At 40.9% G+C, this 26836-nt stretch overlaps 1 protein-coding gene across 1 annotated transcript in view; it reads left to right on the plus strand.

The window, feature by feature from the left end:
* Positions 1–1375: 1375 nt before the first annotated feature.
* Positions 1376–26836, plus strand: part of P3H2 (prolyl 3-hydroxylase 2) — a 154356-nt gene continuing 128895 nt past the window's right edge. Inside the window, exon 1 of the mRNA XM_037131756.2 lies at positions 1376–2449. Coding sequence (XP_036987651.2) covers positions 1976–2449 — 474 coding nt within the window. The 5' untranslated portion in view covers positions 1376–1975. The remainder of the gene's footprint in view (positions 2450–26836) is intronic.

Below are 26836 nucleotides of genomic sequence, written 5' to 3' on the forward strand. Positions count from 1 at the left end.
ATGCCAAGGAATTTCCCTAGGTTCTTACTATCCTGTCTCTCATGTACCACATTCTATCTTGTATCATAGTTCTGTATATAATATTTGTCTCCTTTATAACATTGTAAACTCCCAGGAGTTTACCCTGGCTCATTTGCCTCTTCTCCCCCCAGGAACACTTATTTTGATAGTAGGTATCCAAAGATATAAATTTAATTGAACAAACATTAAATAATGTCTAAATGTCAAAGAATGTAAAGGTAATCTATGGCAAAGTGTCCCCCACAGTGGGACTTCCCAACCTAGTATGCTTTAAAACCTTCCACAAGTGGATTGATAACTCTGGACTCTAAAGTCTTGATCTGACAAGAGAGATAATTCCTAGAGAAAATGGGCAGATGGCTCAAGTGCAAGTTCTGGAAAGTTGAATATCCAACATTGAATACACACTCAGCTCCAAACCGAAATTTCTCCATCAGTGGAATGAGGCATAAAAGTGAGGTTTCATGGAGGAAAATAATAAAGAAATTATTCTTTGGCATGTCTTAGAGTTACAGAGTGAAAGTATTCATAGTCAGAGTGCTTAAATTCAACAAAATGAATGAAGGGATGAGCATGAGACTCTGGCAACCGTCTGTGCAGAGTGGTGATTCCTCACAAAAGCCTTCTTTAGGAAATTCACATCAACTACGTGACACATGTGGTTCTTTCCCATTGCTCTTGCCTTGCTCACCATTCCAGTAACCAGGAGGGCTGGTGAAATCGCTACAGGCACTAGAAGACCACAAGAATGCCTTCAGGGGGCAGGCTGGAGTCAAGCGTCCTTTGCTTAAGCTCTTAGGCATCCTTGTGAGACTGTGGAGCCAAAGAACAGGGAAGAGGGAACATCTTGGCTCGGAAGGTGTTTATGAGAGAGACGCAAAAGAACAGGAAAGGCTTCAGCTAGTCCTTTGGAGTCTGGCAGCCATTTCTGTCAGCTTTCCCATTCCAAGCCTGATACTCATTGCTTAAGTCCTGTGGGTACTGGATATATTAATTTCTTCTTTGTTCAACTCTTAGAAGAATTTATATCTGAAAACTATTTGACATGTTGGGACATTTGTCTGCTGTAGGAGATAGAGGACTGAGGCTAGGTTGCACAATGTCACAGGGCGGGTGAACAGAGAAGGCAGAATTTTAAGTACAGCGGCTCCTTCCTTCAGCAGTTCTCTGGGTCCTGTAATATATTGCCTTCTGCATAGAAAGGAGGACTATTTATAGTTCCTCCTTAGCCCCCAACTCCCCCTCCACTGCACAAACACACACCCACACAAAGTGGGATGCGTAGCCAGGGGAGGGCCCCTTCCCAAGGGTAGAAACTGTAAGCTTTGATTCCCAAGTCCCAGAGGGTGAGGTCTATAAACTAGGAATAATCGCTCTTCTGAAGCCTCCGCAACCGGGCCAACTGGCCCTTCACTGCTTTCTCACAGTCAGAGAGGGAGCTTCAGTGCTTCCCCTGAAGGTGAAGGTCCCTGCAAACTGCGAGGTCATGTTATCAATTCCAGAAAATGATAACGCCAATCTCACTGGCCCGGACTTCCTTCCTCTCCAAAAAGGGAGTAATCATATCCAGTTTACAATCTAGAAGGGGACACCTCGTGTAGAGCTTCGCCCAGGTTACCCTCAAGCAGCGCTGGCACAGGGGTGTGCAGCCCTTGGCACCCCGCGGCTGCGGCCAGGAGCCGGCAGGGCGCGCGCTGAGCGACGGCGGAAAGCTCTCGAACGCTCGGGCAGCAGGAGGAGCGTGTGAGCTGTGGGCGTCCCTTTAAGAGCTGCCGGCGGACTGGCCTCCGCCTCCCAGTCCTCCAAGCGCCTGTGGTTACCTGGGGCTCGCTGGACAGCCAGATCGCTGCAGGACCAGCGGTCTTGCCCGCGGAGGTGGGAGAAGAGGCCGGGACTCCGGGTGCGGGGAGCAGTCTGGGAAGTGTGGCCATCCTCCGTCTCTCCGCGGAGGAGAATGCGGGAGCGCATCTGGGCGCCGCTGCCGCTGGTGGTGGTGCTGCTGCTGCTACCGCCGCCACTGTGGGGCGGCCCCCCGGACAGCCTGCGCACGGAGCTTGAGTCGGAGCCGGGGCCTCTGCAGCCCTTTGACCAGCTCTACGCCAGCGGCGTGGCCGCTTACTATAGAAGAGACTACGAACTTGCAGTGCGCGACTTGGAAGCAGCGCTGCACAGCCACCGCCGCCTGCGGAAGATCCGCGCAGGTTGCGCTCGCCACTGCGCAGCCCGCAGCCCGCTCGCGCCCCCGGGCGCTGGGCCCGGGGCGGAGCTGCCCTTCTTCCGCTCACTGCTGGAGCGGGCGCGCTGCTACCGCAGCTGCCAGACCCAGCGCCTCGGGGGCTCCGCATCCCGCCACCGCGTCAGTGAGGATGTGCGCAGCGACTTCCAGCGCCGAGTGCCCTACAACTACCTGCAGCGAGCCTACATCAAGGTACCAGAGAGCACACCTAACGCTCCCTGAGGCTCCAGGTGCTCTCGAGCCCACTCCACTGTTCTTGACTCCTTGCTAGTTTGAGTCTCCTTTAATGTTTCTTTAAAAAATATATTGAATTTATTGGGGTGGCAATGGTTAATAAATTCTACAGGTTCAGGTGTGCAGTTCTATATAATACATCATCTGTATATCGTATTGTGTTCACCAACCCAAGGCAAGTCTCCTTCTATCACCATTTAAAAATGCTCCCCATTATCCACTTCTACTCCTGCTCTTCTTTCCCCTTGATAATCACCATACTGTTGTCTGTGTTTGTAAGTTTTTTTCTTTTGCTTAATCCCTTCACCTTTTTCACCCAGCCCCCAACCTTCCTCCCCTCTGACAACTGTCAGTCTGTTCTCCTAATCTATGAGTCTGTTTCTATTTTGTTTGCTGGTTTATTTCTTTTTATTTGATTCCACATATGAGTGAAATCATGTGGTATTTGTCTTTCTCTGACTGGCTTATTTCACTTAGCATAATACTCTCCAGGTCCATTCATACTGTTGCAAAAAGGAAGATCTTCTCTTCTCCTTCCTATTCTTCCTCTCCTCACCCTCCTATTTTTTTTTTACAAATGAATAGTAAAATAGTATTCTATTCTGTAAATGCACCACAGCTTTATATAGAGGACCCTGAAGATTCCACCATAAAAATTACTAGAACTGAGAGATGAATTCGGTAAAGTGGTAGGATACAAAATAAATATCCACAATCAGTTGCATTGTTATATACCAATAATGAACTATCAGAAAAGGAAACTAACAAAACAACCCCATTTATAATTACATCAAAAAATAGGATACAATACCTTGTAATAAATTTAATTAAGAATTTAAAAGGCCTGTACTTTTGGGAAATTATAGGACACTGAAGAAAGAAATTGTAGAACATAGAAGTAAGTGGAATCATATATGTGCTCATGGACAGAAAGAATTGACATCCATAACATCCAAACTACCCAAAGCAATCTATAGATTCACCGCAATTCTTATCAAAATACCAGTGTAGTATCTCAGAGAACTAGAACAAATATCCCCAAAACTTATATGAAACCACAAAATGATCCTGAATAGCCACAGCAATTTTGAGAAAGAAGAAACAAAATCAGAGAAATCACAACCAAACAATAGTACATGGCCAAAATAATTCTTTAATGTTTGTGTCTTCTGTTTGTGGATTCAGGTGTCTGGTGGCAAGAACTCTGTAACCAACATTAGATGAACCTGGGCAAGTGGTTAGCTCCATTGCAGTTAACCTCTCTCTCAAAAAGGACTGTTACTGATAAGGTGATGTTTAAAGTTCCCACTAAGCACTAATTCTTGAGAGTTTGTCAGAACTGAATCTACCATAAGGTCTCCCTTCTCTTGCTTCATTTCTTGGTGTAGCCTCACAGCCATTTCTCAGCTGTCTCCACTCCTTTATCCCTACACTAGTGTGTGCGAGCTCCTACACACTAGTCTGCACCTCTGCTCTCAGGTTTTTTTAAAAAACATTCCCAAAACAAAGGAGTTAAAAGTAGATTCACTCTTGAACAAATCTCTCCCTTCCTCTGCATCTACAAAATATTAAGATCAAAGGTTAATTAAAGAGGAGGAAAGTTTGGAAAAGGTGAATTCTGTGTGAGGCAATCTCATTAGGGCTTTCTGTGTCTGGAGGTAAGCATTGGATTGGGTTTTTCAACATTAGATGCCCAGTGATCTCCTTCTGTTTTTATTTCTGTCTGTTCAACTTGCCTGAACTTAGTGTCAGGGGGCATATGGTGTATGTGAACATTTCCCCCAATGTCCACAATTTTGAAGATCTGTCTGGATGCTTCAGCAGAGAGAATGTAGCTTGTGTTCCTCAACCCTACACCCACTCTCACTCATTCATGTTGCTCTTAACTTGCATTTTCCCCCCTTTCTGTCTCTAGTTCTATGTCACTCTGTCAATGTCTCACCTACAGCTTTTGGAGAAGTGGCAGGTCTTGCCAGCCAATGGGCCAGGCTGCTTTTCTGGAGTGGTGAAAATACGCCACGTGCAGATACCCACATAGGTTTTGTAGCTCCTTCCTGAAGATCTGCCCCCTCCCAGGTGATAGGATACTTGGTAGATTTGCAGTTGTTGTTGGAATTCAGGAAATCATAACAGAGACAAACACTTAACTCTCATTGCTGTGGCTAAGGTGCTGGAGTTCACTATGTTATCTTGGGCAATAAATCAGGAGAGAGCCAGAATCCTTTCCAGGATTTGTCTTCTACTTACTCGTGCCTCTTGATAGATTTGCAAAGGCATGCATTAAGTATAAATCTGATTTCTTTTTAATGAGTAGACAGTTTTTGGTGGTTTTACAAAAATCAGTCAGTTGTAGGCAGAGAGGGGACCTTGAGTACCTGACAGGGGAAGACATACATACTAACCTAGTTCCCAGAGGAGAATGCATGTGGTCCCATAGCATACCCTTCCCAGGAGTCTGGGATTGAGGCTGGCAGTCCCACTGATACTTCTGTCACACATCTTGGGCAGATTTTTTTTCCTCAGGCCCTATGAAAATAAAGAACCACAAGCTAACAAAATATGCATTTCTTCAGTTCTGTTATTAAGCTTCCTTCATTGTAAATGTTAACATTTATCATTCCCCTGTGCCCTGGCTGGAGGTCAAAGAAGGTGAAGTCGTAGGTTTAACATGCCTCAAATCATTGCAGTGAGTTGATTCCAGGAGTTAGCCATTCATGGGCACTAGGTTGTTGAACTACTAGGTGTGGTCTATTGAACCAATAAAGTTTAAAAGTTCTTTTTAAAATACGTGAATTCATGTAGGAAAAATACCAGGAATGTTCTGAGAGCAGAACAAGTTTTGCATCTTTTCCATATTCATCCCTACTCCTACAGACAGTGTTTCTTGGATCCACATAATTTACAATCTCTTTGGAAATTCATTTTTGATGGTTGGAGTTTGCAGGAATGTTTTTGTGAATGTTGACTACTGTGCATCATGGTTCTCTCCCCTCTTTCCACAATTTTAGCCTTTGCATGGCTTCCAATGAATGTTACACATACACACTATCTTTCGAAAATAAAAAAATCTCAAATAATAACAGAATATCCTCGGGTTTTGACAGGCATGGATCCTAAAATACTCATTTCCTGATGACAGAATGAGGCGTTCCCTGCATGTGTTTGGATATGATCATGTTGTTGTTGAATGACTTTTGATCAGTGACCAGTTTGCACTTGAAAAAGATAATCTTGGGCCAGATTGAATTCAGTGAGGACTTTGCAGCCAGGATTTGAGAATTGCAAATCTTATAATAGAGTCAGAGCTAGCAGGCTTCCTGGAGATAAGGAAGTACATTTATTCTCAGCTAAGGCTCTACAAACTGTGGAAGCTCTTGGGAGAGGATGCTTCCCTCGCCTTCCCCACTGTCCCACACACACATATCGCAGGTGCTGAACCACTCAGGGAAGCAGATCTTTTATGCTGGCTTGTTGGAGGGGAAAAATTAAAAATTGTAAAATCTGAGTCTGGTCCAGATCAATTTCTCATTTCACAGACAAGGCCAGGGAGATTCAGAGAGGGAAAGGGGCTTGCCCAGTGTCACACAATCTGATTTGACAAAACGAGCACAGGAGTGGGATTCAGGAGTCTGCACTCTGCCAATAACTGATTTTCATGCCTGAGCTGCGCACTCTGCCCCATGGGGCTGCCTCGGGTCCCAGAAAATGCTGTAGTCTCCAGGGCTATCTTTCTGCCAGGTTTGGACAGCTCCAGGGATGAGCCGATCCGTGTCCTGTGGGATAACAGACACACATTGCATTTATCCCACGGCCGCCTCTGTAGAATCATCTCCAAGACCTGGCATGTTGGGAATTCAGCTGAACAGCTCTGAGGCAACTGTTCCACCTGGCTCTTAGCTACCCTTGTTTGTTTAAAGGCAACGCAAGACTGTTCAAACTTTTGATTTTTATCATTTCCTGTTGTAAGATATAAGTCATGATTCATAGTCTAAAACCTGAAGTAAAGCTTTTATCATAGTATTCTTTGGGAAACCTGCAGTGGTTTCCCCTTGCTACTGTACAGAGACCACGTAGTTGAATGCAGCATCTACAGCCTGGCTCCCCGTAGCTGAACGGCTCTGCCTCGCCCACCTCTGCCACCATCCCAGTCAGAGGCAGCGATGGATGCCTGGTCTTCCGTGTCTGACACTTTCGCACATCTGGGCTTTGTTTATCCTTCTTTGGGAGGCATGTAGGCCCTGGAATAAGATAGCTCTGGGGTTGAATTTCAGCTCCTCAATCTCTAGCTATGTGACTGTGAACAAATTTCATACAATTTCTGAGCTTCACTCGCCCCATCTGCAACATCGGGAAATGATAGGACTTTCCTAACTGGTTTGGATTGGGTTTCAGAGAAGATTTATGTAAAGTGCCAGGGAGGGGGCCTCCTTTTCTCCAACACTGGCATCGTGTTTCTGCTTTATATTAGTTCTAATAGATCTTTCCTTCTCTACGTGTTGAAATGGTAACCGTACTAACACGAATGTACCTATTTCTGTGAGGTCTTCTTTCACCCCCGGTGTAACTCCTAACAATCCAACACTTCTCAGTCCTCTAAATGTCCATAGCAAAGAATGTGTTCCTATTATATCATATTTCACTTTTAATCTTGGTGTGGGGGAAATTCATATATCTTTCTATCACTTATGTGAGCTCCTGGAGATCAAGAAGTGTCTTAGTCATTGTTACATCTCCTAGGGTAGGAGTTCCCAGGTCTGGATGATTATTAGATACATGATTATTATTACTAATCATCTGGGCATTAAAATGCGATTAAAATGAGAGATTTGGGTTCAGTAGGTCTGAGTTGGATCCTCAGAATCTATAAATTCCCCAAAATACCTAAAAGAAGGGGCAATCGCAGCTAACGCTCAGTAGTATCTATTTGTTGAGTAAATAATAGCTTGGTTCCTCGTGCAGGACATGTTGCTGAGAAAGGTTGAGGTGTGGCGGCCTCAGGCTGGTTATTTGCTTTCCTGGTTGACGGGTCAGGGGAGAAAGTTACAAAAGGGCTACAGATTGTTTTACCAGCCGTTCTTTCCTACATGCAGGTCCTGGCTGGGGTTGCAAACCTTTCCTTCCCTCTCCTTTTATTTTTTCCTCATTTAATTCTTATGACTTAAAACTATATTTCAGAAAATCTTTGACACATTGTGCTTGCTTTATATACATTTGTTGAATTCAAAGGCATGAAAAGAGAGCCCTTTTTTTTAGATCGGTGTGCTTTATAATATGGGATACTTGCACGCTTATCTGTTTTTCTCCTGCCGTTCCATCCATTTAAGAAAAACAAACAAACAGTGCTCTTTATTTATTTATTTTTTCAACTTAGAAGGAGCCGGCCCCTGCATGCTTCGCTTCTGAGTCGGCGCTCTGTGCCTTCTGACCTTTGTTTTTTCTTCCCAGGATTAAAGGGGGAACAAAAAGAAAATGCAATTAAGTTAGGGAATTTTATTTCCTTCCTAAAGTCATCTAAGCTCCCCTTTTCTTGACTGTAATTTGTTCAATTAGTGGTCTCAAAAAAAAGTAAGTTCAAGTTTTCTCGCTTTTATTCTGTTTTATGAACTTCTGTCTCTTTCTAGAGGAATGCTTTAACCACAACCAAAAATTGAAACCATAGGCCACAACTGCATGATATAGATGCTGTTAGTTCTGAATAAAAACCTTTTCCAAACCCCATAGTTAAATCGCCTTTCACCTCTGTGTAGACTGCGTGCCTTCTGTTCTCCAAATTATTTCACGTTGGAGGTTTATGTCTTCTTGCGAGAGCTGTTCTAAAATCTTGCTGGTGGTTATTTCCTCAGGGGATGAGACTTTCCCCAACCCCTTCTAACAATGGAGCCTTTTGGGGACTTGAATCATCAGAATCCCTGAGTCACCATCTTTCTGTCTGTCCCACGTCTCAGGAAGGAAACCTGGGTCATTCATTGTCTAGCCGGCTCTTAGGTCCTGTGTGCCAAGGAGTTAGAGTCCCCATTGTCCCCTCAAGGCCGGTGTCCACTTGAAGGCCCAGTCAGCTCTTTATTCATTTCAATGGCAAAAAGTGCCACCTAGGTTTAAAATTCAATTAAATGAGGCTAGCAACTGCTTATAAGTTGTCTCCTATCTCAGTCTGGTGAATCAGGGATTCCTTTCCAGGTTTTAATAAAAGTAAGTAATAAACTGCTTGTCTCTCTTCACTGATCCCATCTTTGGGAATCAAATGCATTCTGTCACTAATATCATTTGCTCACCGATAAACTCCCAAACGATAGCCCTGTGGAATTATTTTGGGAATGTTTGATAAAATGTCATTTGCTTTGTGAGTGGGGCTTGAGAAATTCTGAAAGGCAGGTGGGTTCACCTGAAGTGTAAATTCATCAGATTTGGGGTAATAATGGTTCTTCTGTATCGCTAAGGAATTGAGTAAACTGTGAGCTTCTTAGAATCAAAGATTTTAGAGCTCCTAGGGACTCCAAGAGAACTTGTTCAACTTTCCCTCTTCAGTTAAATCATTGCTTTCGAGCAGTGAAGTAGGGGTGAGAGAGGGAGGGGTGAGTACCACACTCTGTTCAAGAAATGTGGTCTAGCAAGGGTGTGGAGTGGTCATTATTGCAACTATAAAAAATGTTACAGCTCGAAGATCCCACAGAAATCACGGAGAAGTCAGTCCCCGTCACTTAATAATGAATAGCACTGGCTTCAGAGGTTCCATGACAGATCAAGGTGGGTCATCAAAGAATGCTGGGTCCAGAATGCAGGTATTCTCTTTCCAGACTCCGCTCTGGCCATGGCTACCCCTGTGTAAATGGGCACGGCGGACGCTGTGTGAAGGGGCAGTGCGGTCACCCAGTGATGAAGCTGGGACCTACAGTCCGCCTCCTGCCTTCAGAGACGGCAGACTGGAGACAGAGCTTCCTGCGCTGCCCCACCCACCCTCCATTTTCATTCACATGATACATAGACCACTCAGCCAAGAGTCAGAGTTGTCTGGTGGAAAATTTTGCATTTCTCACTGGGAAAAATAATTTCTGTCTTCTTTTTCCATTCAGCTTTTCTGCTGTCATTCTTTTTCTTTCCTTTTATTTATCCCTCTTTTCTTGCTGTCTGACTTCCAAGCTATGTGATTTCCATGAGACCTGGCCCTCATTTGCCAAATGGCCCAGACACATCTTTTTAAAAAGTGATTCAAATTTAGCCTGAGTGGCACACATTAGTGTGGCGTGTGTGATTTTCAGTTTTCAAAACTGCTGAGGGCAACAGACTATTGTTGGAAGAAGCCAGTTTCACTTGACTGCATTCCTTTCTGCTTTATTTAGTTTTCTATAATTGTGTCTGTCTTTCTCCCTCTCCTACCCCATCCCTTGTCCTATTGGTGACCTGCCTCCGGAAATGACATCTGGAAAGGAGAGGCTTGAGGAATCAGTAGAGGGAAGAGAAATGCAGGTGAGGGTAGAGGCAACGTCAGGTTTCTGGCTCTAATACAATGAAGGCCGTGGAGCTTCTTTTTCTTTAATTTTTTTTTACTACTGTTCAAGTACGGTTGTCCCCATTACTCTCCCCTGTCCTACCCACTTCCACCCCCCATACTCAGTCCTCTCCCTCCATCATTGTCTTTGTCCATGGGTCCTTTATACATGCTCCTTGACCATCCTTCTCCCTCTTTACCCCATTATCCCCCTCCCCGCTCCCCACTCGTCATTGTCAGTTTGTTCTTTATTTCAGTGTCACTGGTTCTATTTTGCTCACTTGTTCTGTTGATCAGGTTCCACTTACAGGTGAGACCATATAGTATTTGTCTTTCACTGTCTTCTCTAATTTGGTATACAGACATCGTCATCTACATCTTCGAAACTCTTTTTGTGTCCCCTTTCCTCATACACCTGTGTAAGACTTGGGCGTGTGTTGAGGAAGGTATTCCCCTCCCCTCTCAGCTCCCTATCTTTCTTCAGCTGTTCCCTGACACATTTATGGAAAGCGAGGGCTCCAAAGGTTCCGTTTTATAGATGGGATAATAAAGCCTAAAAGAAAATCAAGTAGTCCACATTTATCCAGCAATTTAATGCAAGAACCAAGATTAGAATCCAAGAACCCTAGTCTCTCACCTCTGTAACATTGCTGATGGCCAGCACTTGTAATACCCACACTGAAAACATAGACTCAACAAAATTAAAACACATAACATGCCACTGACATTATTTGCTAAATGGAGTAGACCCGCCTCCTTATGTAATGTTGCTCTTTGTGGTACTATTCTGCCCAATTCTGGGGGAAAAAAACAACTCAGAAATGGAAACCTGGTCAGTGCTGTACCCCCATAAATCTGATGAAAATGAATAAGGCGAAATCTTCTTTGGAAGGGAAGTGAGAGAATAAATGCCAGATAGAGGGAGGTCCAAGTTGTCAGATTTTTCCAGAGGTTCAAGGCTATCACAGTGATCCCACTGGAATTCATTATCTGCGAATAATGGATTCAATTTTTGTGCAACCAATGGGACCACACTGTTGAAAAATGAAGCACAATTATCCTGGAACCCCAGAAAGGAATGGGGAAAAGCAAAGGATAGAATAAAATAAATAAATCCAAAGCAAAACAGAGAAACTTTTAACAAACCTTGAATCATAAAGTTAATTGAGCCAATTTTGATTTATTCTTGCTTAAATGCTAGATTTGTAGCTTTCACTCTGCCAAGATCAATAGACTTGCATGAAGAAATCAACACATAATTAGGACTACAGGCACAGTGAATTACCTTAAAACCAAATTTGGCTGTTTTAGAAAATGATCTCAAATTATAATATCAAAGACTAATCCAGAACACCATACTAATTATTTCTCCAATGAAGCGAGAACTATTTCTTAATCACATTTTTCAGATTGTGTCCAGGATCAACAATCAACATTTGGTTCTAGCACATACCACCAGGGACAGGGGCTTTCACAGTCACTCACGAATTTTGTAGGATTACCGAGGACTCCGTTACACTGTAGAGGCTACGTGGTTCAGGTCAGCAGACCCTAAGTCCAGAGTTTCTCAACCTTGGCTTATTGGTATTTGGGATGAACAATTCTTTGTTGTGGAGGGCTGTCCTGTGCCCACTGTGCCCAGTGTAGCGTGGTTAGCAGCAACTCTGGCTGTTACCTACCAGATAACAGTTTTGGCACACTCCGCCCTGCTCCAGGCTGTGACCACAGTAAATGTCTTCATGCACAATGTCCCCTGGGGGTCGAAATCACCCCACATGGAGAACCACTGATTTAAACACTTAGCCATATTTAACATACCTGGACTTTAAGGTTAGACAAGTACAAAATCAATTTTTGACAATATATGTTAGATGGCAATGTGCCCACTGATGAATCATGATATTTATGAGAAAGTTTGGCTGCGGGGTGGCACATTTTCTCAGGAGAAATCCAAGGGAAATGGAGCCTCTTTTTCCAAGATGCAAATCACTGGGCTCATGTCGCACAGCCGGCCCTCCCCTGTGACTGTACTCACTCAGCTTCCCGAGGGTCTGGCTTCCCTCTGCTCACTATCTGAGCTTGACAGGACAGGCTCCGTTAGCAGTACAGACCAGCACCTTTTAGCCATGAGCTCCAAACTCCAGAACTAATATAGTTCACATATATCCATGGAAAGCAGCTTGATCAAAACCCCAAATGTCAACCTATAGGAGCCTGGAAAGTGGTTGAAATGAGAGGGGCCAGAGGAAAGAAGAGTGACATGGAGCTGGGGAGAGAGGCAGAGGAACTCTCAGGCTGCTAAAACAAAATGCCCATACGGAGACTGGGCAGCAAACATCTGTTTCTCACATTCTGGCTGCAGGAAGGCCCACAGGTAGAGGCCTGCTTCCCAGGGAGGCATTTTTTCCTATAGCCTCACATGGTGGAAGTGGGCAGGAAGCTCTCTGGGCCCTCTTTCATAAGGGCACCAAATCCATGATGAGGGCTCTGCCTTCATGACCTAATCACCTCCCAAAGGCCCCACCTCCTGACACCAGCAGTTTGAAGGCTAGGTTTCAACATAGGAATGTTGAGGGGGGATACGCACATTCAGACTATAACAGATTGTGTGGCGGCAGTTTACGGATGCTTTGTTTCAAAGACATGGAATTACACATGGAAAGGAGGCACGATTTGTGGTATATGAGAAATTCCATTTAGCTGGTAATAACTTTTAGTAGGAAAAATGGAGTAAGAAAGAAAAAACGAGTGGAAGGGGCAAGCAAAGGAACACTGATAGAAGACTCCTGGGCATGGACAATGGGGAGGGACTAACTGTGGCAGTTGGGGGGGCAGGGCAGGGATGAGCAATGGGGAAAAGGTGGGGCAACTCTAACTGAACAGTAAATTTTAAAAAAAGAAAAAACATTGGAAGTAGACATAATGGAAAATTTGAAGAATTAATTTACTCCTGAGTATAGGATGTTTTAAGGATAAATTTGAGTGATTACATTTTTAAATAATATGTACTATTCTGAAGCTTAAAAAATCAATATATGGTAGTATGAAATGATGATGCCTTGAGGGAATTTTACCTTAATTATAGCTGTAAAATACTTGTTTGCCACCTCAAAGCTGAGTCCAAGTCAAGTGTGGTTTTAGTGACTTCTTAAGCTTGTTAAGGGAAATGCCATTACATGCTTTCAGGTTTCTTTGAAATCCTAGATGTAGTTTGACCTTCTCTTTTACAGTTTTCCAAGTTACCTACCTTCTTTTGGACTCATTATCTATCTCTATGAAGAGATAGATAATAATAAAGGTAATAATGAAACTTCCTAACTCACAGAGTTGATGTAAAGATAAAATGAGAAAATATTTTTAAAAGTCATGTGTGAGGGATAAGCATATAGAAAAATGAGGAATGAGGAAGAGGAGGAAATAAAATCCCAAAAGAAGGCTAAATCATGTACATTAAAGCAAAAAGAGAATATTCATCACTTCATACAGCTGCAATGTGTTAAACAATTTTCTGACTTTATCGGATTCACTTATTGGGTCTTAACATCAAAACCCACTTACATAGTCATAAAACCCCTGCCTTTTGTTTGTGGCTGGCCCGCGGAGCTCAGCATGTGAACCTGAGGTTTTTATCTGCGAAGGAGGGAGGATCATCATGCCAACTTTACAAGTCCCTTGTGAGAAGTTAGTAAACACACAAACAAAGATTGAGGCTCACCTAGTCCAGCACTGACATGGAAGTACTTGTTCCATGCTGCAGAGTTTGCTGGTCAGAGGGCAAACTTGTGAGGGAAGATGAAAGGCAAAGTAATTGGCCAGTACATCATGATAGACCGAGATAACGTGAACACTCATAGTAGGTACAAAAACTTAGGAACACACAAAACAAGAACTTGATCTGCTCAATTTGATCCCCTGACTTCATGTTCAACTCACTATACCTTGGAGAGCACAACAGCTTCCTGTCACCATTGGGCTGAAACAGAAACCCCCTCTCTTAATGAAACTTGGTTTTTTGTTGTTGTTGTATCAAGAAAAGTCCTTTTGTTCTCTTCTCTACTACATTCTTCAACCTTCTGATTTCACAATTTCCATGAGATCCTGGGTTATTCTTTGTATTTTTTTTTAAAAATGGGACTCTGTTCAAACACATTCCAAACCTTCTTTGTTTAATGTTAATAGATAAAATCTTTCCCTGTAGACCAACACATCTTCAGTCCCCAGGGGGAATAGCTTACATTTGGAAATCAACAAACATATCATCACAAACACCAAAAATGAGCCTGCCTCTTATATAATAGGTAACTGGGGAAGGAACTCAAAATGAAAATCTAGAGGGTTATAAGGCCAGGAATCAAGCAATTTAAGCTCTAGTTCTGTCACTAACTTTGCTCTCTAGGCCTGATGTCTCCATTTGGACCTGGGCCACATTGGACCAGATGATTTATAAGAGCTCTTTTACTTTGCCAGCCAGAGATTCTAAAATAATTCAGTGGACTGGAAAAAAAGCCAACAATCTACTTATGGAAAAGAAAAAGTGATGAGATAATATAGTGGGATACAAAATAGAATGGAGGTGAATGGAGTTTGAAAGGCCGTAAAAAAGCAAGTACTTCCAGTGTGTCTGATGCTCATTTTCATCTTTGGACAATAGTCAATCACTTTAAAGTAAACCTTTCAAGAAGGTCACACTAGTGTCTAGTTTGGTAGCAATTTAAGAGATACAGGATAAACTAGTGCATGTTCAGGCAGGACAAAAGATAGCTATAAGACTCATGTTATTTGAGAAACTGTTGAAATAGAAATGAGTAGACTAATCAAAAAAAGAAAAAGAAGGTTTTAAAAAAATCATCATCAGAGACCATCATTCTTGATCTTTGTGGGACTGAACAACTGAAGAGCTAGAACCAAGTAAGAGAAATTCCAGAGAACAAGATCTTGGTTCAAATACACCAGACTTTCCTAACCCTCATTGTATCTGTTCAGATATAATAGCATGTGTTTGAGCACGAGTCGGACAAATGCTTAACAGGGAGGTTACATTTAATGTTCAAGCAATGAAGTAATGTTGAAATAGATAAGATTTTATAGATTTTCCAATCCAGATTTAACAAGACTCCATGATCTTATGAAACCAAAATTTGTCTTGACCCACAGATGGTGGATCATTTAAAAACTATGTCATTGGAAAATACAGACAATTCTCTCTCTATCCTGCTTCTTAATTCTGGTTAATATAACATTAGACCAGGGTTATTAGCATACTCCTTATAAGTAACTCACATAATACAAAAAAGGAAAGAGGAAAAAAACAGTACCAAGGCCTTAAAACATATGTAAGAACACACACTCACAGAATATCTAGCAGTAACAATATCCACATGTATGATCTGTATCAGCCTTGTGGTTTCGGGCTGAAGCGTCTCTGAGATGACATCTAAAAAGAATTTACTGATTGAAAGAAGGTGAAGGGATTAGTCAAAGAACATATATGCATAGCCCATGGACATGGACAATGGTGTGGGGATTGACAGTGGGAGTAGGGGGTGGGCTGGGTGGAGAGGGGCAAAGGGGGAAAATTGGGATAACTGTAACAGCATAAACAATAAAATATTTAATATAAAAATTATTTTCATTTACAGAGTACCAACGACTATTTTAAGTTAAATGTACTAGCTGATCAGAATATCCACACTTAGGAATTGAAAGTGGGTTCATTTCTCTTAGAAAGTACATCACAATATACTCAGAAAAACCATTTTCATTCACAAAGTGTTTACAGAATGAGTCTAATTTGCTCTCCATTAATTGTGTGGTATGCAGAGGCCAATCTAAAACCTGACCATACTGCACATTGTGGTTCAGTTTCGAAACCTTTTGCCAATGTTCATTTGCACATTGGGTTGTTAGGGAGTCTGCCTAGGACTTCATATTTAAGGATATTTAACATTAAATATTGCTAAAGAATATTTACAGGATCTTTTTTATCTGGCTCCTCCTCTCTGAGATCCCTCCTTTACTCTCAATTTGAGAGGGGGCTGAGGGCAGTTGGAGTCCAGGCTCTCTGCTCTACTGCTGACCAAGGTTGGAGGGTGTGTGTTTTAATTCCATGGTGTTTGCCTGGAGTAGGGCAGGTGTTATCACATTTCTATTCTGTTATGCTTGACTTTCCTGGTCCTTTAACTAGAAAAAAAGCATGTTTTTGAGAGGGAAGGGACCTTATTTGTGTGCTCCCAGTGGCATTTCCTGGTAGCAGGGTTCTCCAGAGTCCCCTCTGAGATACACGACTACATGAAAAACAAAAAGAAATCCCAGGAAACATGCCACCATGTTTAAGTGCCAGATCCCTCCCCATCTCTTCTTGCTGCCTCTCAGAGTCTTCCTGCGTTTGCCTGTTGCAGTGCATCCAGCAGTTTTAGGTGTACTTAAGGGGAAGAGGAAGAGAAATTAGTTGACATCATCTTGTTCAGATCCGAAGTCTTTTTGCAGACTCTTCATACAATCTTTAAATTGTAATGATGATGATGAATACTAGTTGAGTGGACTTGATCTCCAAACTCTGGATTAACTTTGTTACCAATGCTTAATTGCAAAAAGCTACAGAAAAGCCTCCCTGGTCTCTAATAAAAATCTCTTGTCAACTTTCACTGCCACTAAATCAAACCTAAGTAGATCTACTAGACTGTTCTGTGGTTCATGTAAAGTCATTAAGAGTATTCTCTCCTACTCCTGCTTTTGAAGTGTAAGATGTCCCCACACTTCTGCGGAGTTGCCACAGGCTGTCCTTTCCTTTCACCTATTCATAGGTCCAAGGAGGAGAGCCTTCTGGAACATGGTGTTTTAACTCTTCACAAATAAATGAACAGTTGTTCATCCTGGTCCATTTTCCCACTATGATACCTAATAAAGTTTCACCTACTATATTATATATGTGAAACCAATTAAGGTAGGATTTAAAATAAAAGAAATAACCCTCAGTAATGACCCCCTTTTCTTTCTCCCATTTTCCCGGAGCAGATATGAACCTCCCTTAATTAGCATCTCCTATGTTCCAGGTGATTATGTGTGAACCTCTGTCCTAAACATTCACACGGCTGACTTCACTGCCTGAGTCTCTGCACTTGGTTCTGACTCAGTAGGTTTGTTGAATTTGAATTGTCACTGCTCCTAGAACATGGGTTTCTCCCTATGATACTCCTCATAATTAGGTACTTAAAATGCTGATCTGCACACTTGATCATAGTTTTTGAGACAGCTCTTGCATGGGGGTATCCATGAAGGATTATATGACAGATTACTCATTTTGACTATAAGTCAATGTAAGAATACTAACACAAAGTTGGGTGGGATCTATTGGAAATAGTGTTTGGGTAAGGAATCAGGAAACTGCGGCTCTAATTCTAACTATGCCACTAACTCTGTCTTTATGATGGTGGCCCTTTCTTGGTCTCAATATCTTCATTTATAAATGCAAATTATTAAAATATATAATCTTGAAGGTTTCCACTAGCTTTACTGTATTTTAATGTTTTACATAATATTTCTTTTGATAAAACAGTATTAAATGTTACTGAATTATGAGACTCTCAGCAGTGGAATTGTTTGCTCCTCAATTTGGTCTCTCTCTTTTTTTTAAATTTTATTTATTTATCTTTAGAGGGGAAGGGAAGGAGAGAGGGAGAGAATATCAATGTATGGTTGCCTCTCATGGGTCCCCTGCTGGGAACCGGACTGCAACCCAGGCATGTGCCCTGACTGGGAATGGAACCACAAACCTCTGGTTCACAGGTCTGCACTCAATCCACTGAGCTACACCAGCCAGGGCTCAGTTTAGTTCTAATAAGTCCTAGTATCTTGCCTACACCATGTTTGATATGTAGACATTAAAATGATGGCTTGGGCAATATAAACTACTGAATATATTGCATAAGAACACTAAGTGAGCAAGCCCTTTGCAATCATATAAATAGCTTTTTGTAGCACTATCAGTGGCCTGAAGAAATATGTTGATCTCATCACTAAATTCAAGAATGATGTCTCTGTTCTTTTAAACTGCATCTCTCTCTTCTGTAACTTCAGTGTTAGAAAAAACTTGCTACACGGTTCTGAAGAATGACCTCTGAAATGATGTAAGCTAATGGTTTAGATTCAATTTTATTCAAAATGTTCACTATTTCCTGTAATGCTAGATCAAGATCAGCGTGCAAGTTATTAACACTGGCTGTACTTTCTGAATAAAAGCACTTTATGTATTGGCATGTAGTTGAGACTTCTTACTTGACATGCACTTTTTTCCACACACACACACATGCAACAAAACAGAACCAAACCAGTGCTCTGTTACCCATTTTGATTTCAGCACATCTTGTTCCAAGACACCTATGCTGTGATTCACACAGCACTGTGAATTATGCCAGAACTCCAAAGTCTGCATGGGCTTTACAAGAAGTTTTCTCCACTTAGGTGTCTTACATGTGAATCAATTGTCCAGACCAGTATTTGTTACTATTTTTGTCTCTAAAACTGGGCTTCAGTGAAGCACTAAGGAACTAGGTATCTTTTTATGTTGGTAAATTGGAGTTGTAACAAACATAACATTAATAATAAAGTCACACATTTAATAATGGGAAACAACATGTAAATGGTATAGAGTAAGCAAGATTAAATGCACCTTGATAATTGAATGGTAGGAGACAGAAAACACCTAGTGTGGTCCTGCTACGTCATGGCATTTGTAAGAATGTCATGTTTATTAAGAGCATAACTGGGATTTCTGTGAAAATTGTAATTGAACATAGATTACAAATTAATGTAATATACCTAACCAAATCACTTTGAAGTCTGAAATTTTTGTTGTTTCATGTAATAAGTCATGACTGATTGATGTATTTTAAGAAACACCAGTCTAGAAAGTAAGTGAGATGGCATTTTATCACCTGCAGCAAATTAAAGTGTTTGGGAGAGCAGGGTGCGTCACAAAGATGTTGTGAGGGTTTTGTGAGACAATACAGTGTCCAGCAGAAGTAAGGCCTGGTTGACTGTCGTTGGTAGGGTAATAACTTGGGTGTAATAATTTATCTTTTCAGCTTGCACATTTCACCTAAAATGTCATATGGTGTGCTTGAGTGTGATATTGTTATGTTACAAGATAACACATGCTTATGGTTCTGTAATTAAAAAGGGGCATTATTTGTGCTGGACCCTGTAATATCAGGTGCCAAGGAAAGCACCTGGTTCATGGTATAGTCACTCAGTAAAGAGTAATTGTTGCTGATGATACATGATTACCACTATTGTTTTTTCTAATGGACTATCTACTCTTTACTAATCTATCTCATGTCTTGCTTATATGAACCAGGAAGACTTGTGACAGTTGTTCTTTTCAGACTTCACCTCTTAATTTTTAATTTCGTAGCATGAGCTGAACTCTACCCTGGCATTATTTAAAACATAAATGGCACACCATCTGAATACAAAACAATAGACTAGTTCCAAAGATCTCTAAAGGATTATTTAATTTCTTTGAAATTCAGTTTTTCTTTCTGTGTAATGGGAATACTACTAATATTACTCTATCTGTAGGATGAGTTTATTATAAGGACTGAAGAAAGTATTTTGAAAATATTCAAGTTCTATGCAAATGTAATATAAAAGCAATTTTTATTTATACAAGAATATGTATAGTTTGTAAAATTGTTGTGCCTTCTAAAATTAGTTACTATATTAATAAATATTTTATTTTTATGCCACATTAATTTGTTCATTTTTACTTGAATAATGACCATATGGATATGGGCCATAAAGTTCATTAATATGACTTGAAAGTATTTTTTTTCAAATGCTTTTGAGCTTACATGTATCAAATATGGGTTGTGCAGACACAAGATAGCACATGTGGACATTTCTTTTTGTCCTTGAAAATTTAAGGATCTCTGGCTTCCTTTAATAAGTTCCAGACCCACGCGTGCCTTTATCTCTGGGGGTGGGGCATGGGGAGTGGAAGCTGTTGCTTAAAACAACACTTGGAACGGGAATTGTTTGATAAGGCCAATGGTTAGAATATTTGCAACTTCTTGTTTTGAATTCCTATGATAACATCAGCTTCCAAAGATTATCTGGCAATTTGTGGAAAATCCAGCAGCAGTAAAACTTGGGCCTGCAAGACAGACTTTGTAGACATGCCACACGAGCTAGAAAGCAGCGGAAGAGTGTGAAGGTGAGGGAGGTCTGGGTTGGCCCCAGGGTGCAGGGAGTCTTGTTGCTCTGTGAGGGATAACAGGCATGAACGCAGGGCTGGATCCGTGTCGGTGCTGTTCCTTCTTGGGGGTGTTCTTCTTTTTAATCAATAACTTGTTTGTTTTTTGAGTCTGTCTCTTATTGACTTCTTTGTTGAACTGCATGTGAGAAGCCAGCACCACTATTTTTGATTCATAAGTATATGGAAAGAATCGTGTTGGAAAAATCAGATCAATGTCTTCCTCAGGTTTTGCAGTTTATCGTCCATGACAGAGTTAGGGCACACAGAGTATGTGTCAGCACTAAGCTTCCTGAACTGGTTCTATCTGAGTGCAGAGAATTACAAGGGGATGAAGATAATCACCTCTTACGTTTGTACAAATGTGAAGGACGTTCACACAACCACATCTTCACCTCCTCATGAGGGCCCTATGACAAAGCTGAGGTTCAGTGGTTGGCCCAGCCAGACACTGAGCAAATGGCAGAGCTGTGGAGTTTTCTGGCTCCAAGGTCAGTGCTCTTGACAACATGTCGTAGCTGCTGTCTGTTCGGATTTGAAGAGTTCTTTGTAGCCACAAAGCTATACATTCTGAGTTTCCATTTCAAGGCCCACATGATATCACCATTCTGAGTCTTTCTTTATCTTCTCTAATATGTGGTATTTCCAAGCTAGAGATTATAATCCAGTCAGTTTTCCCTTTCTTTGATATATGGGGGCTTTTGGCCCCATTGGATGTCTGTTCTCATTGATCCATAAAAGCCCACAAAAGGCTGGTGTGAGAATACCATTTTCAGTCAGCATGCCATAGCACCGGTCAGTCACCCCAAAGCGTGTCCCATCTGAAGTGGAATCCACACCCCCTCTTACTTTCTGAAGCCCTCTGGGTAAAGTATTGCAATAATACTTCCAATTGTCCATGTTACATAAGGGAAATCACAGTGGTTGGAACCTTGATTACCTTCCTAGTTCTTGATGTACATTAGTGTTTGTTTCCAAAGATTCTTTTTGTGCTTAATGTACACACCGATGCACAGTGATGGATTTCATTATCAGCTAAAGGACTACATGATTTTCGGTATATAAGATGGTACATTGAAAGAAATGGTTCAAATTACACATGTTTTTTGTTGGCATTGGTTTGTTTGGGTATTTTATGTGATATTTACACATCTTTCCCTTGAGTTATAGTAAATCAGAATTTTTTAAAATTTTCTCCTAAGTTGACCTTTTTTCATGGACTCAGCCCCCATTCTTGTTGTGGTTCATTATATGCGGCCCAAGAGAAATTTCAACCAAATCTCTGTTGTTAAACTTTTGGATGGGGCATGTTGTTCTTTCACACAGGGGAATTATAAGCAAAATATTAAACATTGTATCATTTGGAAGAGTAATTCTTCATGTTTTATATACTTCGAAAGAGTTTGGCTTTGATACACAATTCCACTTCAAACTCTCATGCATAGTTTTGTAACTTTGGGCAAGTTATTTAATGTCTTCAAGAATCAGCTTATCATCTTGAAAATGAGCATAATAAATCTCAGTCTTCTTGTCTGAAAAATTGAGCAACTCCTAGAAATATTATGGGAATTAAATGAACTAATTCATATGAAGTGATTAGATATGCATGACAAGTCATAAGCATGAAGCACATGTTAGCTTTTCTGTTAAAACTAATGGATCACACTCTGGAAAATACTCATTGTATTTTTTCAAGTAAGTTTTTGAACTTTTGATATTAATTAGACTTGACTTGGCTATGGCAGAACTGTCTTGATAAACAATCATGGATGAACAGTCAGGAAATCCAGCAGCTATCCTGCTTATTCCCTTTTTAGCTGAATGACTTTGGACAAATCATTTTACATCTTTAAGACTCACGTTCCTCTAATAATGAATAAAATGCCTACTTATATACTTGGTCTCTTTACAGGATTTTCTGGGGCTTGTTTCTTTATATTGGTAAGTTTTATGCTTTGCAAATTACAAAGAACTGCATACATGTGGCTTCTTATTATCTAAAAATTACTATTTGGGGCTGGGCAGAATGTCAGAGGCACTCAGTACGCTACTGCTGTTGGTGTATTGTGCTTAGGCACAACCCAGCTGCTACATCAGGGCTCTGGACCCTGAGCGAGCCTTTCTAAGGCCACAATTGTCCCAATACTTAGGATCTGTGCCCGGGTCCTCTAGAAATTATAGGGGAAATGTGAATCAGTGGGCTGTTGTACTTGACTGCTAAATTTGGCTCACTGTTTCATGAATTAAGACAAATCTATCTAGAGTAGTTCTTTTGCCACCAGCAACCAGGGCCACAGAACTGAAAGACATCAGATATGCAAGATAAATGGAAAATAACTTCCCGAAGACATTCTTTCTGCAAGAATCCCAAGGCTAGTTGCAGGGTTGAAGAAAGCCTGAGATTTCCTGCTTGTAACAGAAAACGGATGTTGATGTGGACATGAGGATATGGTCCAAAATTTTAATTCCCTGGGCAGAAGCAATGGCATCAGTATTAGATTGCTAATTAGCATTTTTTGCAACATATCTAGCTCCACAGTCACAGACAGCAGAACAGAGATTAATTTTGTAGATCAGCTCACTCTCAATTCTGATTTTACATATAATTTATATTATATTTATTATATTATATTATATTATATATCAGATTGTTACCATTGATCTGTTCCAATGTTTCTGGAATTCTCAAAATTAATCCAACTTACTTTGGCTTATGCTATACCATTTTCCTTCACGGAGGAAGAGGTGGTAATTAAGAAAGGATGTGAAATTTTTATCGTGTAAAATAAAACCTAAATAGCTGTAATCTTTCATTGAACAACATAAACTTATAACATTTAACTTTTCATTTTCATGGGATTTTCATTGAAGATTCATGTGATGAGTTTTGCAAAACTTAAAGAAAAAAGTCCTCCAGCTTTTCAGATGTTGCCAAGGGTATCCACTGCTAATCCTGATGACAGTGGTATTAAACCAAACCAAAAGAAAGCAGAGAAATGCTTCTTGTTGTACAGTCACTTATTTTAACAGCCACGTCCTCTCGTGTTCTCACCAGGGCCACTTACTGCCCTTCGTCCTGCCCTCTGGACCCCCTCCTGGACAACCTCAGCTTCAGCTTGTGGTTTCATCACAGTCCTTGCTTTTGTCCAGGTCCCAGCCTCTGTGAGTTTAGTAGCCATGAGGATATTGCTTCGTTTTTCTTTAATCTCCTCAATTTTTTATCTGATTTTGCCCTTACTAGCTACCTAGTTGTTACAAACTTCCCGTGATGCCCTTCCCACCTATCTTTATTTACCTTTCTGTATAAACCAACCCCATGGCCGATCTCTAACTTTGTATAGAGGGATATGGGCATTTGCATTGCAGTAAAGATTGCCATCACGCTTTCTTTTAATTTTCCATCTTGTCAAGCTTTGGCCTCTTCTCCAAACACTGCAAACAAATGTCGCATAGCCATGCCTTTGAGGTCTTCTACTAATTTTCACTGGGTACTCACAGTGTTTTTTAGTGTTTAGTGTTAGTGTTATTATTGAGCAATTTTCTGCTGTCGGGGTCAGTAATTTTTTCCTCAAAGTAGATGTTCAAAATTATTTATAGTCCCCAAATCTGTAATCCTCCATGCTCTGTATGATTTTATCTCCTATATTAGCAAAGCAACTTTGAATAAAGAACAAAATTCAGGGCAGCATGCTAGGGAAAGAGAAAAGAGGCACACGTGTGTGAGATACTAAGAAGGTGAAATTTATAGGCATCTGTACCTTTTTATGCATAGGAAAGTAAAGGTAAAAGAAGGGGGTCAGAACTGACCCACAGACTTAGAGACTCAGGGACTGATGGACTGTGATTCTGTGAATAAAAACAAGAAATACTAGAAAGGAAGTAGAGATGAAGGATGTGATTTTTCCCTTCTTATTTCTGGTCCTCTTTGCCCTTTGTAAAAGTGTAATTATTTGTGCTTATGTACCTTAAATAAAATTTTTAATAAAATTCCTTGAAATGAGAGAGCACAACCAGAAAAACTTTAAAAGAGAGAGAGAGAGAGGAAGGAGGGAAGGGAGGGAGGGAGGGAGGGAGGGAGGGAGGGAGGGAGGGAGGGAAGGAAAATAGCACATAACCAGAAAGACTAAAAAAAGTTTAGGTCCCAACTTTTGGAAAGAGTAATCAATCTTGATAAGTCAGATTTAAGCTCCCTAATGTTAGATAACTAGAACAGCGTTCTTCTGTCTTTGGAAAAGTGCTATCCATCCTTTCTGTGCCTTCTCTCTTTAAAAATAACCGTGGAATTGAGATGCAGCAGGTCTTAATGGGAAAACTTTCTACATTTTATGTGGTGCCATGAGCGCCAGCTATTTTTGCTAAGCCCACTATCTTCTCAGAGGGTTTTGCAAGTCAAAGACTAGGAGAGTTGGTAGGAAGTGACACAGGACATGAGGGTTATTTTAATAGCAACTTGCCCTGAATATCCCCGTGGTCCTTGTATACTATTTCAGCTGAAACATTTCCTCTTTGATAGAAATTTAGTGTGGCTAAGACTTATTGGAAAATACTTTTAGTCCAATATCTGGCTTCATATCCATAATACATTAGTAGAATACATTGAACTCCAGGTGGTTCCTAAGATACAGCTCAGGTTTGATTCTCTCTTCCATTCTTATGGTGTTTTCCTTACTATCCCAGCTTCTTTGTAACCCACCTTCCCCACTTCACAGAGACACCAAAACGTGAGAAATAGATACTGAATTACCATCTTTTGCTCTGGTTCTGTCGGAATATGCTGCCAGTCTGTGCGTTCTTTATATACGTCATGTGGTGTAGTTCTGTCCACAATGATGCAAGTGGTCTCTTTGTTGGGGTCTGGCTTTTGTCATAGTTTGTTTTAAACTTTTGTAGATCAGTATTTTTAAAATATATTTTATCGATTATGCCATTACAGTTGCTCTATTTCCCCCCTTCATTTCCCTCCACCCTGCACACCTCTCCCCCCATTCCCCCTTTTGTTTATGACCACGTGTCTCAAGTTCTTTAGATTCTATATTTCCCCTACTATTCTTGCCCTCCCCCTATTTTCTATCTACCATCTATGCTACTTATTTTCTGTACCTTCTTCCCCCTTCTCCTCCTCCCACTCCCCTGTTGCTAACCCTCCATGTGATCTTCATTTTTATGGTTCCACTCCTGATCTATCTGTCTTCTTAGTTTGCTTTTGTTTTAGGTGTGGTTCTTAATAACTGTGAGTTTGCTGTCTTTTCACTGTTCATATTTTTTATCTTCTTTTTTCTAACATAAGTCCTTTTAACATTTTATATAATAAGGACTTGGTGATGATGAACTCCTTGAATTTGATCTTATCTGAGAAGCACTTTATCTCTCCTTCCATTTTAAATGAAAGCTTTGCTGGATAGAGCAATCTTGGTTGTAGGTCTTTGGATTTCACGACTCGGAATATCTCTTTCCAGCCCCTTCTTGCCTGTAAGGTCTCTTTTGAGAAATCCACTGACAGTCTGATGAGTACTCCTTTGTAGGTGACTGTCCCCTTATCTCTTGCTGCTTCTAAGATTCTCTTCTTCATTTTCATCTTGGCTAATATAATTATGATGTGCCTTGTTGTGCTCCGTCTTGGGTCCAACTTCTTTGGGACTCTCTGAGCTTCCTGGATTTCCTGGAAGTCTATTGCCTTTACCAGATTGGAAAAGTTCTCCCTTATTATTTGTTCAAATAAGTTTTCTGCTTGCTCTTTCTCTTCCCCTTCTGGTACCCCTATAATTTGGATGTTGGAGTGTTTAAACATATCCTGGAGGTTCCTAAGCCTCTCCTCATTTTTTTGAATTCTTGTTTCTTCATATTTTTCTGTTTGGTCATTTTTTTTCTTCCTTCTGGTCCACTCCCTTGAGTTGAGTCCCAGTTTCCTTTCCTCCACTATTGGTTTCATGTGCATTTCCCCTCATTTCAATTAGTTTAGCTTTCATATGTTCCTCTAGTTTGTGACTAAAATCAACCAGTTCTGTGAGCATCCTGATCATCAGTGTTTTGAGCTGTGCATCTGAAAGTTTGGCTATTTCTTGGTCACTTAGAGTTATAGGCTCTGGGGCTTTGAGTTCTTCTTGAGCCATGTTTTTGTCTTTTTGCACCTGTTACATATGAGGAGCGGAGCCCTAGGTCTTCACCAGAGCAGGGTACTCAGTTGCTGGGTTGTGATGCTGTATGTAGATCAGTATTTTTAAGACAGAAATTCTAGGATAGGTTTATAGGATAATGCTAGTCCCCTCTATAGATATTGAGCTGCATCTTTTCCTAACCTAAATTGTCACTTGCTCTGGACGGGTATAATAGCACTTTGTTTCTTTCCTTATTTAGGTGAGAAATAGCCTGGATGGCCTATTATATTATTTCATTAAGTATGAATTCAATGTTGTAAGTCATACTCGTGACATTGAGAGTATGTATTCATGAAATCAAGTTACTGTTGAAGTAACAAAGTGTTCACTTTGTGTGTCCATGTGGCAATTGCAAATCTTAGAACCACCTCTGTCAATCTGGATGCTTCACATCAGACAAGAAAGAAGCCATTCAGCATATACAAGTTTAATATTGTCTCATGGCAAACATT

This window comes from Artibeus jamaicensis, unplaced genomic scaffold (assembly GCF_021234435.1).
Source record: "Artibeus jamaicensis isolate MK-2021 breed Jamaican fruit bat unplaced genomic scaffold, CSHL_Jam_final scaffold_474, whole genome shotgun sequence".
Lineage (NCBI taxonomy): Eukaryota > Metazoa > Chordata > Mammalia > Chiroptera > Phyllostomidae > Artibeus > Artibeus jamaicensis.